At 40.3% G+C, this 16,924-nt stretch overlaps 1 protein-coding gene across 1 annotated transcript; it reads right to left on the bottom strand.

Moving 5' to 3' along the window:
• Positions 1-1,358: 1,358 nt before the first annotated feature.
• zmp:0000001088 (trypsin) lies at positions 1,359-14,395 on the bottom strand. The gene is made up of 5 exons (XM_061259066.1): positions 14,351-14,395; positions 10,994-11,163; positions 9,155-9,296; positions 5,928-6,194; positions 1,359-1,529 (listed from the first exon to the last, which is right to left on the bottom strand). The coding sequence occupies exons 1-5, from the start codon at positions 14,393-14,395 to the stop codon at positions 1,359-1,361; spliced, it is 795 nt and encodes a 264-aa protein (XP_061115050.1).
• Between the last annotated feature and the right edge of the window lie 2,529 nt (positions 14,396-16,924).

Genomic DNA, 16,924 nt, shown 5'->3' with positions numbered 1-16,924 from the left:
GCTTCCTATAGACTGAGGACTCTCCCCGAACGTGTAAACAGAGCCGGGCTTCCAAAGCAATGACGCTCCCTGGAAAATCCGAGCCGACAGAAGGGGACAATGGTAATGTCTTTTTTTGTTTTACATACCAAGCCTCTTCAAATTGGTCTGGGGGGGGCGGAGACCGTCATATCAATCATGCGACACCCATACGCAGAGGTGGCAGCGCTGTGAAATCAGAGAGCCCTCAGAAGCCTGTTAAATAGGCCATAAACTATTCATGGTGCTGTGATACCGCCTCGCCCTCTCGGGCTCGCCCATGTCTGTGGAGATTTTGCAGGTGCGATCGGATGTCTTCACTACCTGCAGGTACGCCTGTGCATTAAGCTATGCTTCACTGGAATCACGGCAAGAAGGATAGGGCTTCCTGAGACATGAGTGCCAACGTAGGGGGCACCGTGATTTTTCCGTATTCCAGCGAAGGAGTTTCCAATGGAAAGTATTACTGGGAATTCTGTCGGAGAATGCTGTTTACTGAAAACTGTGACGAAAGATGAAGGAAATTGGGGCATCCCTGGGAACAGAAGAGAAAGCTTGGGGCATTTGGCAGACACTCTTATCGTGCAGTTGATTAGACTAAGCAGGAGACAATCCTCCCCTGGAGCAATGCAGAGTTAAGGGCCTTGCTCAAGGGCCCAACGGCTGTGCGGGTCTTATTGTGGCTACACCGGGAATCGAACCACCAACCTTGCAGGTCCCAGTCATGTACCTTAACCACTACGCTACAGGCCGCCCTTATTAAACAAATAAATAAATAAATAAACAACTCATACTTAGAATTTGAGGTTTTTTATTACATTCATACAATTCTAATTTAAACACATTCACTCAATTTGCAAGCTTAAAAAGGTGCACCTGGTTTTCCTTCCCACTGACATTTTTCTACAAAAAAATCTTTTCTAGTCTTCTCCTTCAAAAAACCATGTTTTACATGCTTGGCATCTGCTGTGGCAATTACAGTCCTTTCTGTTTCCTCCTAGTATATGGCATCTCCCGTCAATCTTATAGCTTCAATCTTATGAGCCTTTACAATAAAGAGGTCAACACATTAAATAAAAACAACCACAATTGGGAACATGAGAATGGAAACAAAGAAAAAAATATTTTTTAAATAAAACTATACAGTACCTTGGATATATTATCCATTGAACATTTTAAATATTCAAGCATGTAACCTAACACACGTCAATTCAAAGACCAAACGCAAAGGGTATGAAGAAAAGCTTTATTACAGAACAGTGAGCTAACGTGTGTTAAGTTGCATGGTAGGTTTCTGAGCTTCCAGCTCGCAGACGCACATCAGAAAGTAACACTGTGGTCTAAAGCTTGCGGCACCTGCTGTAGAAGCTGAAGATGGTACGGTCTATCCACTTGCGAAACTTGGCCACGGCAGTGTAGACACCGGGATACCTGGCATCCGCACAACCGTTCCCCCAGGAGACCACGCCATAAACACGCCCCTCGCAGACCAGCGGCCCTCCAGAATCCCCCTGAATAAAACGGTGAATGAAACCGGGCTCAGTACCTGCCCGGTATCGGGATTCCTTCTCCCACCCCTTCCCATTGTTAGCAACATCCACACTTTAGCTCCAGGCTCGAGCGTATCTCCCAATCTGGTGCCGGGAAGATCTTTGATTTACACCATTTTTACACGGAGGCAGTTCGTATAGATTCCAGATGAATCCCAATATGCACACGATACCCTACGCCATGCTTTACTTTGGCATTCCCACACACCCCCCTCCCCCCTCCTCCACCTGCCACATTGAGTTGGCAGCTTTGAAAATCTGATTCAGCAGTAAGTAAAGAAAACTTCAAACTTTTCACACAGATTTGTGTCACAATTATCAAGCAAAACAAGTTAAAAAAAAAAAAAATTCCTGTGTATTTTGCACTTGAGACAAAACACTGTTTTTGGTACCTCCATCCATCCATCCATTATCTTAACCCACTTATCCTGAACAGGGTCACAGGGGGGCTGGAGCCTATCCCAGCATACATTGGGCAAAAGGCAGGAATACACCCTGGACAGGTCGTCAGTCCATCGCAGGGCACACACACCATTCACTCACACCTATGGGAAATTTAGACTCTCCAAGCAGCCTAACCTGCATGTCTTTGGACTGTGGGAGGAAACCGGAGTACCTGGAGGAAACCCACTCAGACACGGGGAGAACATGCAAACTCCGCACAGAGAGGCCCTGGCCAACAGGGATTCGAACCCAGGACCTCCTTGCTGTGAGGCGGCAGTGCTACCCACTGCACCATCTGTGCTGCCCTTGTTTTTGGTACTTTTGACACAAATGTGATTCACAGCAGAGCAGTGGTAAGTGACATAGCTGCTACTTTTCAGTGATGGGAAAACTACCTCCAACAGACAGAAAGGGAAAGAGCACATCAGCCCTGTGTCGCTTCTCTCATTGTGCTGTCTGGGGTGAGATAAGAATGATAAGAACTCCACACAGAGGCCCCGGCCAACCGGGATTCGAACCCAGGTCCTCCTTGCTGTGAGGCGGCAGTGCTACCCACTGCACCATCCGTGCCGCCGATACGTGGTTCAGTTATACAATTTCATTTTTCAAAAGGAAATAATCTGCTAGTATCACCCATAATGTCTGATATTGTTGTTCATATTGTTGGTTGTAAATCATGCGGTGGGGAGTTTTATGGCACTTTAGTTTTATAGACACTGAGTAGCCTACATAACATGCTGTATAAGATTAGCAGGAGGTGCAAAGAGGAGCACACTCTCACTACTAGTGTCCATTTTCATGAAGGGTATATCATCTCAGCTATGCAAGGGCCAAATTACCTGAAATTGAGAGAATTTTCCCGATGGAGAATTTTGTCTTCCTCAAGTTAGACATATCAATAGCTTTTGCCTGTAAATCACACCCCAAAATTTTTATTTCTCATTCTCTTCTATTTATTTCCAGTATCTCTGTTTACTCAGTTTTTGCCAGTTCATCCATCCATCATCATACGCTAGACCTTTAGGGTGTTCCCATATTCTTTTGTCTCTCTTGGGTCCATGCCAATGCCATCTCTATTGCCTGTATATAGTTTGCATTATCTGTAGTGTCTACTTTCAGATAGACAATCAAACTGCCACTCTGCTTGGAGTTTGTGTGAATACAAAAGGTGTTTTTGCGTGTGGACAAGATAATGATTACACAGTAGTCTTGTCCGGAGTTTACCATTACCGTACATGAAACAAAAGACAAAAAGATCTTCATAGTGGCCCCACGACAGCCACTGTGAGGCATGAGGAAAAACTATAAATATGATTATATATATATATATATATATATATATATATATATATATATATATATATATATAAAATATATATTAAATATTAAAGTGACTTATTATATATTAAAGTGACAGCCTTATGGTGCCACGAGGCTCTAAGTCACTGTGTAATACTTAATGGGCAACACTTTACAATAAGGTCACATGAATTGGCATTAACTAATGTAGTTGTTAACATCAATTAGTGAGTTGCAAATGCATTAATGTATTAATTACATGAATAATTATACATTAGCAAACCATAGGATAAACATACAATTAGATAAGCATTAGGAGAACTGGTTTTCTCATTCCAATATGAATTGGCATGAACTAATATACTAATATACTTAGCATGTATTCATGATGTACAAATATATGAACAAAGATGAACAGTTTAACGTTTCAGTAGTTGGAATTCATAACTACATTAGTTCATGGCAATTCATGTTACCTTATTGTAAAGTGTTACCACATCATGCATAAATTGCATACAATAAATCACTACACTACACTGGCGTCTGCTGATTACTTGAGATCAAGACTCATTCCCATCTGGTGGTAAAGTAGCGCCAATAATGTGAGATTACATCTGGTGGTACTGTAAAGTAGTGCCAATAATGTGAGATTACATCTGGTGGTACTGTAAAGTAGTGCCAATAATGTGAGATTACATCTGGTGGTACTGTAAAGTAGCGCCAATAATGTGAGATTACATCTGGTGGTACTGTAAAGTAGTGCCAATAATGTGAGATTACATCTGGTGGTACTGTAAAGTAGCGCCAATAATGTGAGATTACATCTGGTGGTACTGTAAAGTAGTGCCAATAATGTGAGATTACATCTGGTGGTACTGTAAAGTAGCGCCAATAATGTGAGATTACATCTGGTGGTACTGTAAAGTAGTGCCAATAATGTGAGATTATATCTGGTGGTACTGTAAAGTAGTGGCAATAATGTGAGATTATATCTGGTGGTAAGGTAATGCCAATGATTTATTTATTTATGAACCTTTATTTATACAGGGTAAATTGACTGTTTGCTCTTTTGCAGCAACGCCCTGTTATGCTCCCCAAGTAGCCTAATGTGCATGTCTTTGTATGATTACAACTGATGGTCAGGTAGTGCCAATGATAATAATAAATAATAATACATTTTATTTAAATAGCGCCTTTCTCAAACCCATGGAAGAGTAACGATGAAAACAACAAGATTCAACAGAAAACATACAACGAGAATACCAGGGATTACTTGATTACTGAAATGAACAAGCGAGAGAGAGGAGGAAACCAAGGAAATAAAAGAGGAAATAGGAAAAGTCTGGGGTACAGAGTGAGGGAAATAGTGTTGGGAGAAGCAGTAGGTTTTTAAGTGGGATTTGAATGTGGATATGCTTCTCCAGTCATGGAGATGTTGAGGTAGTTTATTCCAGAGTTTTGGGGCCATGGCACTGAACGACCTGCCCCCCATAGAAGACAGTCTAGTATTGGGGACCAGCAGAAATCCAGTGCATCCAATGATGCAAAATTACATCATGAACTTCTCACGCTGGTGCCATTATGCCACCGATGGTAAAACTAATCAGCAAAAACATGCGTGTTTGGTTAAGAACAATTTTGGGTACATCCTACAATTATTCTATAATACAAGGAGTGGTACTTCTCCCTCAAAGAGGTCCGCACACCATTATATGAAGCTTTTCAGATCTGAAGCTTTGAGAGCTATGCTCCTGTCACTTGGGAATGTGCTTCACCCATCCTATCATTTCCATTTGCATGGAATCCGTGGCTCAGACATGTATTCGTGCTACACTAATGCAGCAAATGGCAGATTTATTGTCCTTTGTTCAATAGTGTAATATTGTTCACTGAGGAGGGGCAGGTTACATAATTGCAATTTTAACATGAGTCGCATTTATGGTCGTGCTGTGGGTGTAGGTGTATCCAATAATACTGAACTGAAGAACAATAGAACAAAGCGACAGACGGTTCGATCAGTCGCTTTGAGTTAAAAGGCCAACTCCCTTTATAACCATTGTACCACACATCCAGGTATCACACAGTACTACACAAAGAGAATTGTCAGATCAAACTGTTGTAGGTTCAATCACAGGGAGTTTGGAGTTCTCCATGATAATACTAATATAATCCTGGTTCATATAATGATATATATATTATATAATATATTATATATTATATAAACCGTTGCAGAAAGGAAAATACTCAATGCACTACAAGACAACTAAAAAAAGAGGATCAAATAGGTGCTGTACAACAAGGACAAATAGACTATATGAGACTCCTTACCTGGACAACCTCACAAGGACTAGCACAAAGTAAGAGCTAGCTCAGAGAGATGCACTGTTAAATGGACAGGGGAAGACTGACATTTTGGCATGAAAAAGTCAAAACGGTCTTGTTCGGTAAACTCAAAACCTCCCCTGTCCATTAAACAGAGTGCATCGTTCTGAACTCTGTGTGCCCCACCATCTCTTATTTCGGGATAGACACCGTGAAGTTGTCTGGGTGAGGAGTCTCATAATATTAAATATGAACCATGTTCGTGTGTGGTTAAACGCTCGGGACTCTGCCCACCTCACAAGCATCCTTGCCTCCAGTGCTGAACCCGGCGCAGATCATGTTGCTGGTGATGTTCCCGTCGAAAGACTGGCTGCTGTTGCAGCGCTCCCTGGAAATGATGGGAAGCTTGACGGTCTGCAGCTTGGATGGGATCTGGCCCCCGCTGGAGCTGGTGAAGCCCCACCCGGACACCTGGCACAGCTTGCCCTCCGCCAGCATGGCGTCCTGCCGCGGCAGAGGGGCGATGCTCACAAAACTGTTGAGGTACACCGGAGCCTTCAGCTAAGTGGGGGAGAGAGGCCAGGAGACGGGAAGAGAGAGATTAACGCCAATGACACTGGGTATCTTGGGTAATTACTTCCTCTCATAATCGGTTTCCAACTTCTGGAAAATTCATATAGCTAACAGCCTGTAGCAATCCCAACCTGTGTCATGGTTTAAATAGAGTCAATTTAGAATGTCACCAGCAGCACAGAAGAAGGTGAATCTTTGAGCCTTGGCTGCACGTTGTGTTCTCATGTGTTACCTCTTCTCTTAACGTTTTTACATATTTTTTATTTTATATATACAGCCCCATTATCAATGCATGCACTTTTCTTATTTCAAGGCCGAAAGCTCACCTCCTCTATAAGTACAGTGGCCTCAAATATTATTGGCACCTTTGATAAAGAAGAGGAATAAGCCTGAACAAAATAAACGGTGATGAGCTTTTGTCTATGCTGAAAAAATGTAAATGGACATTCTCTCACGCGAATACAATTTTTAACAAGGTTCTTAAGTGGAATTTGAATGTGGATATGCTTCTGCAGTCATGGAGATGTTGAGGTAGTTTATGAGTTTTGGGGCCATGGCACTGAACAACCTGCCCCCCATAGAAGATAGTCTAGTTTTTGGGACCAACAGAAGTCCAGTACATCCAATGATGCAAAATGTTAAAAATATCACACTGGTGGTTCCAGGCCACTGTGCCACCCATGGTAAAATTTGTCAGCAAAAACATGCGTGTCTTCAACATTCCCCAGAGCATGTTTTTGGTTAATAACAATTTTGGGCACATCCTGCAATTATCCTATAATACAAGGAGTGGTACTTCTCCCTCAAAGAGGTCCGCACACCATTATATGAAGCTTTTCAGATCTGAAGCTTTGAGAGCTATGCTCCTGTCTCTTGGGAAAGTGCTTCACCCATCCTCTTGTGGTTTCCATTGGCATGGAATCATGATGAGACAGACATCTATTCATGCTACATAAATGCAGTAAATGGAAGAATTATTATTGTTTCTTCTATAGTGCAATATTGTTCACTAAGGAGGTCCAGGTTACATGCAATTTTAAGATGAGTAGCATTTATGATCATGCTGAAAAGGTGTATCCAATGAGAGAAACTCAGTTGTTCACTTCTTGTTTATTTCAAAATATTTAAATAAAAATAAGATGAGGCACTTCCGTTTACTGTACTTTTTGCACTATCCCTTTGCAAGAATAACACTATTGAGTGGCTTGTATAGTAGTTTATAAGATTGATGAACATATTGGGGGAGATCTAAGACCTTTGCTCTTGTACAGAATATTTTAAAATCCTTCATAAAACTTATGCCTCTTTAATCCAAACACAAATTTTGGGGAAAGTTCCACAACATTTGCATCTCAGTGTCTAGATTTGAGCCAAGAAATGCATGGTTTCGACAATAGGCCAGGCCAAAGGCAAAGTATATGCGAAATCTTGAACAATGGTGTATGGAGGAATGGTCAAAGATGTAAACATCTTTTTGCTCATTATCATCAATACTTTTAGAGTGCACTTTACAGTATAAAAATGTGATAGCAAGAAACAGCATTATGATATTTTTGTATTGTACTATATAAATGTTTGAGCTGACTTCACATCACCGAGCAGTTCATATTTGAAATACCATCAAGCTACATTTTTCAATTACAATCCAATGGAAAAACTGCAGAGCAGATGGGAATATTTGGCTAAGCAATTTTAATAAAAGCTGCCTCTCAGCTTTTCCCTGCTCAGGTACTATGAGCTTTAAAGGGACAATTCACCTATAAAAACTAATGTTATACATTTTGTACCTATTGAAAGACCAGACAATAACAGCTCTCTGCAGAATATTTATTCAGACTTGATTATATCATGAAAAATTATTCACAAGGCTTCATTTCCAAAAAGAAAATCCTGCAAAATTACTGCTTTAAATTCTGAAATACCAATAATAATTTATTTTCAAAATTTGTAGTATTTGCTACAACCATGCTCATAATGTAATCATAAAGTGATCTTGTTTTATTAACACTCACAAGTTATACTATAATCAGAAGCTGAGGTAAGATAACTTTTTAAAAGCTGTAGTGTATTCATGGATCGTGTTCTACATTAGTTACTGGTGGAAGGCTCTATGGACAGTGACTGAAAATTCTTCCTTTACACATTTGTTTTTAGTTTGGATAGGCAAGAGCAATGCTCCTGACCTGCCCGAATAACAACATAATGTGCGAGCCACTTCATCGTTTTTGGTATTTGTTATCCATCAATTTATTTTTAAATTGATGTATGCTCCCAGATTAGAAAACGATATACACGCAGGCTCATATATACGCTGGCTGATGGCGAGAGTGAAGGAGAGTGAAGACGTGTGTTTTGCAGTGCTCCTCTGAAACACCAGTTCACATCTCAGCTATACGATACACATACACAGAGCAGGAGACCCAATCATACCCATGCGACAGGTCAATGAACACCACTATCTCCGCCCTGAATCCCTCTCAGGCTGTATATCCCTTGGGTGATGCAAAGGCATCTGTGCACTGCCCTACAGGGCTACCAGCCACTGTCGACACTTGCCCAGGCTGGAGTTTAATCCAAGACCATGGTGCTCACTTACAGTTTGCGCTAGAAGCAGCACTTTTACCAAGTGAGCTACCCAGCCACTTTATCTGATAGCAAGTTTCATATGAAAATTGGATCATTTGAAAGGTTCAGTTTATCATTATGGATGTGGTTGTAACTGCACACAACTTCCAAATCTCTTATTTATTCATTCTTTTTGGTAGTTTGATACAGATTTTTTAGATGTAAGATTCTATTTCTATTTCTTTGAGAAACAAGGCCTTGTGAATCATTTTTGACAGACAAATCAAGTCTGAAAAAAATATTCTGCTGCATAGACAGCTGCATTGTTGTTAAAGCATCCCTTTATATGCATTAAAAAGTGTTATATCCTGTTATAGACTCACCTTTATGAGCATGACGTCTGCATTGTTGGTGTGTGTGTTGTACTGAGGATGGGGGATCAGGAGATGTGGGATGATGAACTGCTCCGTTCCTTCGTACTTGCCCAGGGAGTAGTCACCTGCCACTATCATCATTTTGTCCACCCTGGGCCACAAAGGTAGAGCTGTTACCTCTGAGGGCATGTACACAGCAGAGAGATGGCGCTGATGAGCATGGCACTTGCTTCAAATCACTGGTGTTATATCACCATTGAAAATTCAAGGAAGCCACCTCACTGAAATGAGCTTTTCCACAAAGGCTCTGTAAAGGTCTGAAGGAGCATAATTACATGTGTTGAATTGAGATAATGGAATGAGCCTTCCACAATTTTTAGCCCTAATAATTAAATGTAACATTGTAAAACTGCTGTTGGTGTTATCTCTACAATCTTTCCGGAACATATAGAGGAAGTCAGTTAGGCCTGCACCTTACTTATTTGCTCTTCTTGACTTCTCAACAAATTCAAAATTCAAACCAAAGCTGATTTAGATCATTAGAGCGATTTTACACAGTCATCAAAACCACACTTCTGTTTCCCGCATTGTTGTTGTGTGAAAAATGATCCCTTGTATGGAGATTACCCTAGCTAGCATCTTCGCGGCGCGTTGACATTTAAAGAGCTCCCAATCCCAGCATTCAACCGACTGCCCGGAACATGAAGCCCTTCCTCCTGAGTCTCAGACTAAGCGTCGTCGACCGTCAGCCCGCCTGGGCCTCCATGACTGAGCAGGCACAATGTCCCCTATTGTTTGCCCGTATCATTTTCCCTCACTTGATCTAATTTTTTATTAGTTACAGGTCACAACACCATCTGATATCCAGCCGCTGATCCCCTATGCATGCACACGCAGGAAGATGCCCTGGTTCACCAGCTGGACTGTTCCAAAAGCGCTGTTGGCTTCTCTGGCTCTAGCTAACTGTCATTCATCCGGAGGATGATCACACCTGCGGTACCCTAAGAGAATTTACCTTCTGTATGTTTTAGAGGCACATTGGTGTCTGAGGTGTGTCTGAGTGTCTGTGTATGATCAGAGGTGATGTACAGCATTGCTGTAGCTTTGTTTATATTCCATTCGTCACCTTCCATTTATCAAAGAAATATGGGTCTGTTTAAGTGCATTTAATGCCACTCGTCAAATTTCACTGAAAATATTGGGATGGATAGATAGGCCTAGTACTCTGGGTAAGTTGAAACATACCTTAATTTCATTTTTGTGGGAACTGCCCCTTTACGTATTTTACCTGTTTAACCGTGATCTGTTTTCTTCTGGAATGTCAAGTGAAATTGCATTAAGTACACTACCTGGGATTAGTTGAGAAAAAGAATACTTAATGCATACTTTTCTATACCTATATCTTTTTTAAGTGAAGCTGGAGGGGCTTTTTTTTAAATGTTAAAATTATGAGGAAAGTATTTTTGTTGACCATCCCAAGCCAGGATTGGGGGTCAGTTCCATTTAAATGAATAAAAATTCAGTAAATTAATTCGGAAAATCATTAAGCATAAACAAAATTAGCTTAAACTTCATTCAGTAATTCAAGCCACAAGCTGCCTGTGATTTTGGGCCCTATGGAAATGGGCCACACCATCCCTGCACAATTACTGCAAAAAATTGTGTCAGTCAGGGTCCTTGACAACTCTCCCACCCCGTACTGCATCCCTGCTAGTCAGTAATACCACATACCGATTCTTGTACCCTTAAATCTGTCATACATCACCTCTTAAAAGACAACACATATCTCATGTTACACTTTTGTATTTTGCACACATCTGCCATAAAACGGAAATGGGAAAAGCTTACCCAATGTTACAGTGCGCCGCAGTCAGAACCCAGTACTCGTTTATTAGGGAGCCTCCACAGAAGTGCTGGCCTTGGATGGACTGTATCGACACGATGTACTTAATGGAGTGTGGCGCCGGTACATAGCCTCCCACGACTCTGCCCTCCATGATCTCCATGATCTCCATGCTCTCCAGGCCTGCAACAGGACACAAGACGGCGGTTCATTACTCCCAGAGGGCAGGCGAGCACGGGGAACGCTGGTAAAAACAACAGCACACTGCGACAAGCCGTTTGGCCGCAGAGGGGATATAATCGCACTGCTCTGAACAAACGGTGGCTTGTGTTTGCTCAGTGAATAAAGCACAGTGTCCATGACACGCAGTTAGACCCGGTGTCCATAATGCCCTGCGGATTGGATTTTGACAGATTGCGTTGATGAATTATTGTGCGTTACAACATGTTTTTTTACCGCACATGTCTTACGTGTAGTCTGAATACGGTGCTGGGTTATAACACTTCTGTGGTGGAAACTGTCTCCATCCTCTCCTTCACATGTCTTGGAGCATTGGAGCAGTGGTCCTCACTCCTGGAGAGCCGCAGGGTGTGCTGGCTTTTGTTGTTACTCAGCACTTAATTGATCAATTAAAGCAGTTAATTAAACACTTCTGGTTTCTTTGGTCTGAACTAGTTTCTGTTATTAAAACAAAAACCAGCAGACCCTGCGGCTCTCCAGGACCAGGAGTGAGGACCACTAGCATGCTACTCATACTTGCAGGCTGGTTTTCATTGACATGTACTACCGGTACTATGCTAAGTATGCGATTTTCAACACAGCCAGTGTGTCACAGTGCATTGCAATTATTCACGCAATGCTATTCAGGCAACTTATTCTGTGGCTTGTCAGATTTGTTTCAGCAATATTTTGCTTTTTAAATTCTTCAACTTTGCACAGAACTTGAGGAATCAAGAATCAGAATCAGAATCAAGTTAATCTGGCCATGCTAGTATCATTCTTTCTTTTTAAAAGATCAGTCCTTAATTCTACAACTGAGGAGTGCACCTGCTTTGAATGTTGTTTACACATTGCATATTGCTATAATCTGTCTTTTCACCTGTGTTTTCACAGTTTTGTCATCGTAATATTTGTATTACTGCTGTATGCCTGTTTCAGCTACTTCATGCCTTGTCAACCATGACGGGCCCTGGGTAAATTAAAGGAAAAATAACATAGACAGACATAATGCCAATCTAAAACAATAAAATTACAGGTTCTCTTATTCAAATTCTTGTGTCGTGTGTCGACACCCATATTGCTGCCAGAACATGCTACATTCGCACAAGTTAGTAAAACATCCAAAACATGTGCAGCTAAAATGCCTTTAAGTGATTTAACACTTACCATCCAATGACAATAAAGGTGCAATGTGCAATTTATTTCTGATGGATGGTAACCAATGTAACAATGAGCTGTTTCTCCTGTAAGAGACAGCAGTCCAATACATTGTAATTTGCACTCTTATATTAACAGCATTTCTTTAACCTTCGTATTTTGTCTGGGGGTCTATTTGACCCCATTCAAACCAGTTAAGTTTCATTTCATCTTGATACTGTTTGATTTATCTCATTTTCTAATATGGTGAGATTAAACAGACATGAAATGAACATAACGCTATGTTTTCAAACATCCTGTACAAACATTGCATACACAAAGGCGTTGCGTGGGGTTAGCTTTGTATCCCAGACTTCTTTGTGGAGGATTATGGTGGCACTTTCCCATACAGATGTCAAACTTTCACTTACCTCAGGCTGTAAAGTGAGATGTTTTTCACAGATTTCTCATATTTATGGTTAAAAGGCTAGTCATTTGGAAGACATTTTTTTCTAGAATTTTGTGTCAACTGTTGTAGAACTGTTAATGTTAATTTGACCCCGGACATCTTAACATAATATGAGGGTTAAGCAATGTGAAACATGTGGTTGTGAATGCGTTATGCAAGCACGGCACCGGATCCTCTTGAACTCATTGACAGGGAAGCACCAGTTGGGAGATTTCCATCAACTACCAACTGAGATGCAATGTTGGAAGATGTCATTGCATTATTGTACTTACATTTTAAAAGTGTCTGTCATGATCAAATGTTGTTTTAGTTCAATTTGATCATCACAGTAAACATTTCTATTTTAGCATCTATTTCATATTCATATAAAGCATTATATGCATAGTGAAATGTTCAGGGTTTGATTAGTTTAGTGTGCATGTGGTCCCCATTGTGCTCCAATGAACATTTTACTGTGTAGGTATCTATTTTAACGGATTCTACTGGTGTGTGAGTAGCACATCTTGATCTTCTTTCATGCATTCATTATCCTAACCCACTTATCCTGAACAGGGTCGCAGGGGGGCTGGAGCCTATCCCAGCATACATTGGGCGAAAGGCAGGAATACACCCTGGACAGGTCGCCAGTCCATCGCAGGGCACATCTTGGTCTTCTTTCCATATATTTTTTAATGTCTTTCTTAAAGTAATAAATCATTCAAATCATTGGAGAACAATTTACTGTTTTTTTTTTCAGTTTTTTACTGTACTGTTGTTTCAATGAAATACATGCCTGATGTCTAAATGAACTAGGTCACAGAATAAGTGTTCTATTCTGTTCACCAATCAGATTTAGACTACATTTGAAGGATAACCCATTTTAATGTTTGGACGGCCATTTATAAAACTGCCCTTTGCAAATTCTTCAGCTTCAATAATAGGATGGCAGTCTATGAATTATTCAACCTTTTATAAAGTTATGTATGATATTCCATCTTCAGTACTACATGAAGATAAGAAGCTTTTTTAAAATCTGCTGCTCCACTCTTGAGTTTGTAGCGCTGGAGAAAATTGAATATCCGAATGCCCCAAGGACACATCATAAGGAACACTTTTGGTATCAAGTACTAACTTTGCTTTTAATGAACTTTAATAGAAATGGTGACAGCTATGTTTATGCATTAACTTTTATTCAGATACTTTGAAAACCATCTTATTGCTTTGACTGTTCAGCTACTGCAGCAACTCAAAAGTGCTCACGGTGCACACATCATAGTGAAAGGCAAATACTTATAAATCACAACAAATATTGTTAAATATTGTTCAGTCCAGCTTTAAAAATAATATAACACAATACATATTCAATACCAGTCATATCTCTCTAAAAACAGCCCATCAGTTGGAAATGTTTTGACCTTTAGATTCTGCTTATTCCTCAGGCTGGAAAATCTGGGACAGACCATGAATAAAAGCAAAATGATGCTGTGCACAGTCTCGTATGCAAACAAGCGTCAGACAGAGAGTAAAAAAAAACAGAAGTGCACTTACAGTTAGCCACGATCAACTCCATGAGCACATATTTCCAAAGGACTGAAAGATTCATAGTGTGCTCGTCGAGGACCAGGAGTGGAAAAGGCTCAGAGCGACTGCTTCCCTGGATGCCACTTCAGGTGACAGGATAAGGTCTGCTCAGGTTTCTTCTAGTAGTTCCTATTTCTGTTTCCATGGCCACCTTGCCGCCCTGCAACAGAATACAGTATGACTCAAGGAAGTGAAAAGGAAAAAATGACTATGACTTAACCTGATATGTGACCTTTCTCATCTCATAATAATGTCCTTAACAATGCTCCCTTTAGTCTGAACCCAATGTTGTCCCTATGAAAACAACCCTGCTAGTTTACTGGTGGTTTGGGATATTTAAAAAAAAATAAACAACTTGTCATGGTTTTACAGAGACTTACCCGGAGTTATATAGTATATAAGGAAATATAAATATGACTTGCATTTAGCGGAATCTCTTATCGACTTACACAACTTTTGTGTTAGAGTTCTCCATTCATTCTTAGTACTAAGATAACTCAAAAACCATCTGAAGAAATAATTTGAATAACTGTTTCACCCAGAACTTCCCCAAACACACACACACACACACACACACACACACAGCTGGATAATAATGACCCTTTCTACAGCCTCCCCAGGTAACCTCTCACCCCTCCGAGGGCTGACGGGGGCTTCTCCCCGCCTGACCCATTCCAGTGTCATCTACAGTACTGGCGGCTGCTACACCACCTGCCCTCCTGACCCCCATCTCTCATAGCACACTTATATCTGCAACCAGTTCAATATATTTTTGCAGACTGTATTCCTGCTTTTGTTCTGTTACTGCGGTGCTATAACAGAAATAATACAAATGTTGGACAAATGGAGAATAAACACAATGCAGAAAATTGAATATAATTATGCAAAATGTAAATGAAAGAAGACAATGCAAATGTAAGATGAGCTGCATAATCAGTCTTCCGCACTTCCTCCCTGATTTCCCGCCATGACATACTGATTTACTTCATTAATAAAACATTACACTTTGGCTGACCTGGCCTTTATCAGATAACCAGGATGTAGCCAGATTGCATCCAGTAATCACCATTGGCAGTATTATTTCGGTTGTTACGAGCATATTCCATGATTGATGGAGTTCCTGTTTTTTATAGCCACACATTTTAATGTGGGGCATGAAGAAGCCTTAGCAGGCAAAATATTATTATTTAGCTAAAATTAGATCATGTATTATCAAATTCATTCACAGTAAAAAAATGCATTTTCCCATTGTTCTGCGATACATTTGTGTGACCCAATTGTTTGCAAAGAAGTACATGAGATCTGAACAAGTAAGTCTGCCAATATCTGCATGCGAGCAGACATGATAAGAGGGTGAGAAAATTAGAGTGAGTGCCCAGTGATGTGGACTCCATATCCTGTAAATGCAAAATGGAACTGCTGTTGGAAAGGGGGCAACAGAAGGACAGCAATTGAAGTAAGCACATTTCTGTAAGGAAGTAATGCAAGAATTCTGCAGTAAAACTGGGAATGTAATACCAGACAGTATCTCTCTGGAAGGCCTACATCCTGGAGAAGAGGTGTGTCTGCTGTATGATGTCGTCAGCAGATGGCACACACCGACTCTCTATGTAACCACTGTTGACAAGGGTGACCAGATGCAAAAAGTCCAAATGCGGTACAAACAGTAGGTTTTTGCAGCGCAATGCGAGAAAGATTGTTAATGTCCATTTTCTTTACATTACCGATGCTAAATTTATATATCTCAAATTGGACCTATAGCTTAGACTCATATCCCACCTGCAGTTACACTCTTGCCCACTAGTCAGCACACACAGTATATGCTTGAATAACTGACAGATTACAAAATTATTTGCCCAGTTATAGGCATGACCAATGGCAAGTGTGGTCTTTATTGACACATAACTTAGACCCAATGTGCAATTGAAAAATAATAGCCTAATGAATGAACAGTGAGCAAAAATTCTGGCTTAACAGAATAGCTCAACCACAGCCTCACATATTTTGATTTGACTTTAAAATGAGATAAATTAAGATAAATTAAGATTAATTTAGCGCAAATCTTGCGTATCTTCTCACCTGGACATGAATCAGATGTTTAAGAGGATTTAAAGATGAAATGCAAAAATAAATCCCCTTTTGTACAGCCACATTTCTTTTTCTTTTTTTTTGCAATCTCTGGGCTAGCTTGCTACACTATGAATAAAAGTGGTTGATAAATATGCAGTAAACTAGTGCTGTGAACTAATACAGTAATAATACAGTTCTATCGTACGATTATATTACCTTGTTATGTTGAGTGGTTATCGTCTTAGTTTCGCTTTGTGTTATGTTTTGATTTATGTTTATTGTTACGTTAACTGGTCGTTGTTTATGCATACACTTTTTTATGCATGTCTTTCCGCAAACCTTGCATTCCGCCTTTTCTCTCTCTCTTTCTGTCATTCACTCCCTAATTGTTTCCATTTGTCTATTTACTAAAACTACTAACGCTAGATCAGGATTGGGTAGAAACTAACAAACTAATCATGTGTTCATGTTACCTTACGTT

Source organism: Conger conger, chromosome 10 (genome assembly GCF_963514075.1).
Source record: "Conger conger chromosome 10, fConCon1.1, whole genome shotgun sequence".
NCBI lineage: Eukaryota > Metazoa > Chordata > Actinopteri > Anguilliformes > Congridae > Conger > Conger conger.
Note: the sequence above shows the minus strand (reverse complement) of the source record. Positions and strands in the feature narration are given on the sequence as shown.

Bases quoted from the DNA above. Each gene is read 5' to 3' on its own strand.
- zmp:0000001088 (XM_061259066.1), bottom strand. From the start codon at position 14,395: ATGAATCTTTCAGTCCTTTGGAAATATGTGCTCATGGAGTTGATC. The intron at 9,297-10,993 runs GTAAGCTTTTCC...TTTGTGGCCCAG, and splicing joins GCGGCGCACTGTAACATTGG to GGTGGACAAAATGATGATAG. The intron at 6,195-9,154 runs GTGAGTCTATAA...TCCCCCACTTAG, and splicing joins CAGACGTCATGCTCATAAAG to CTGAAGGCTCCGGTGTACCT.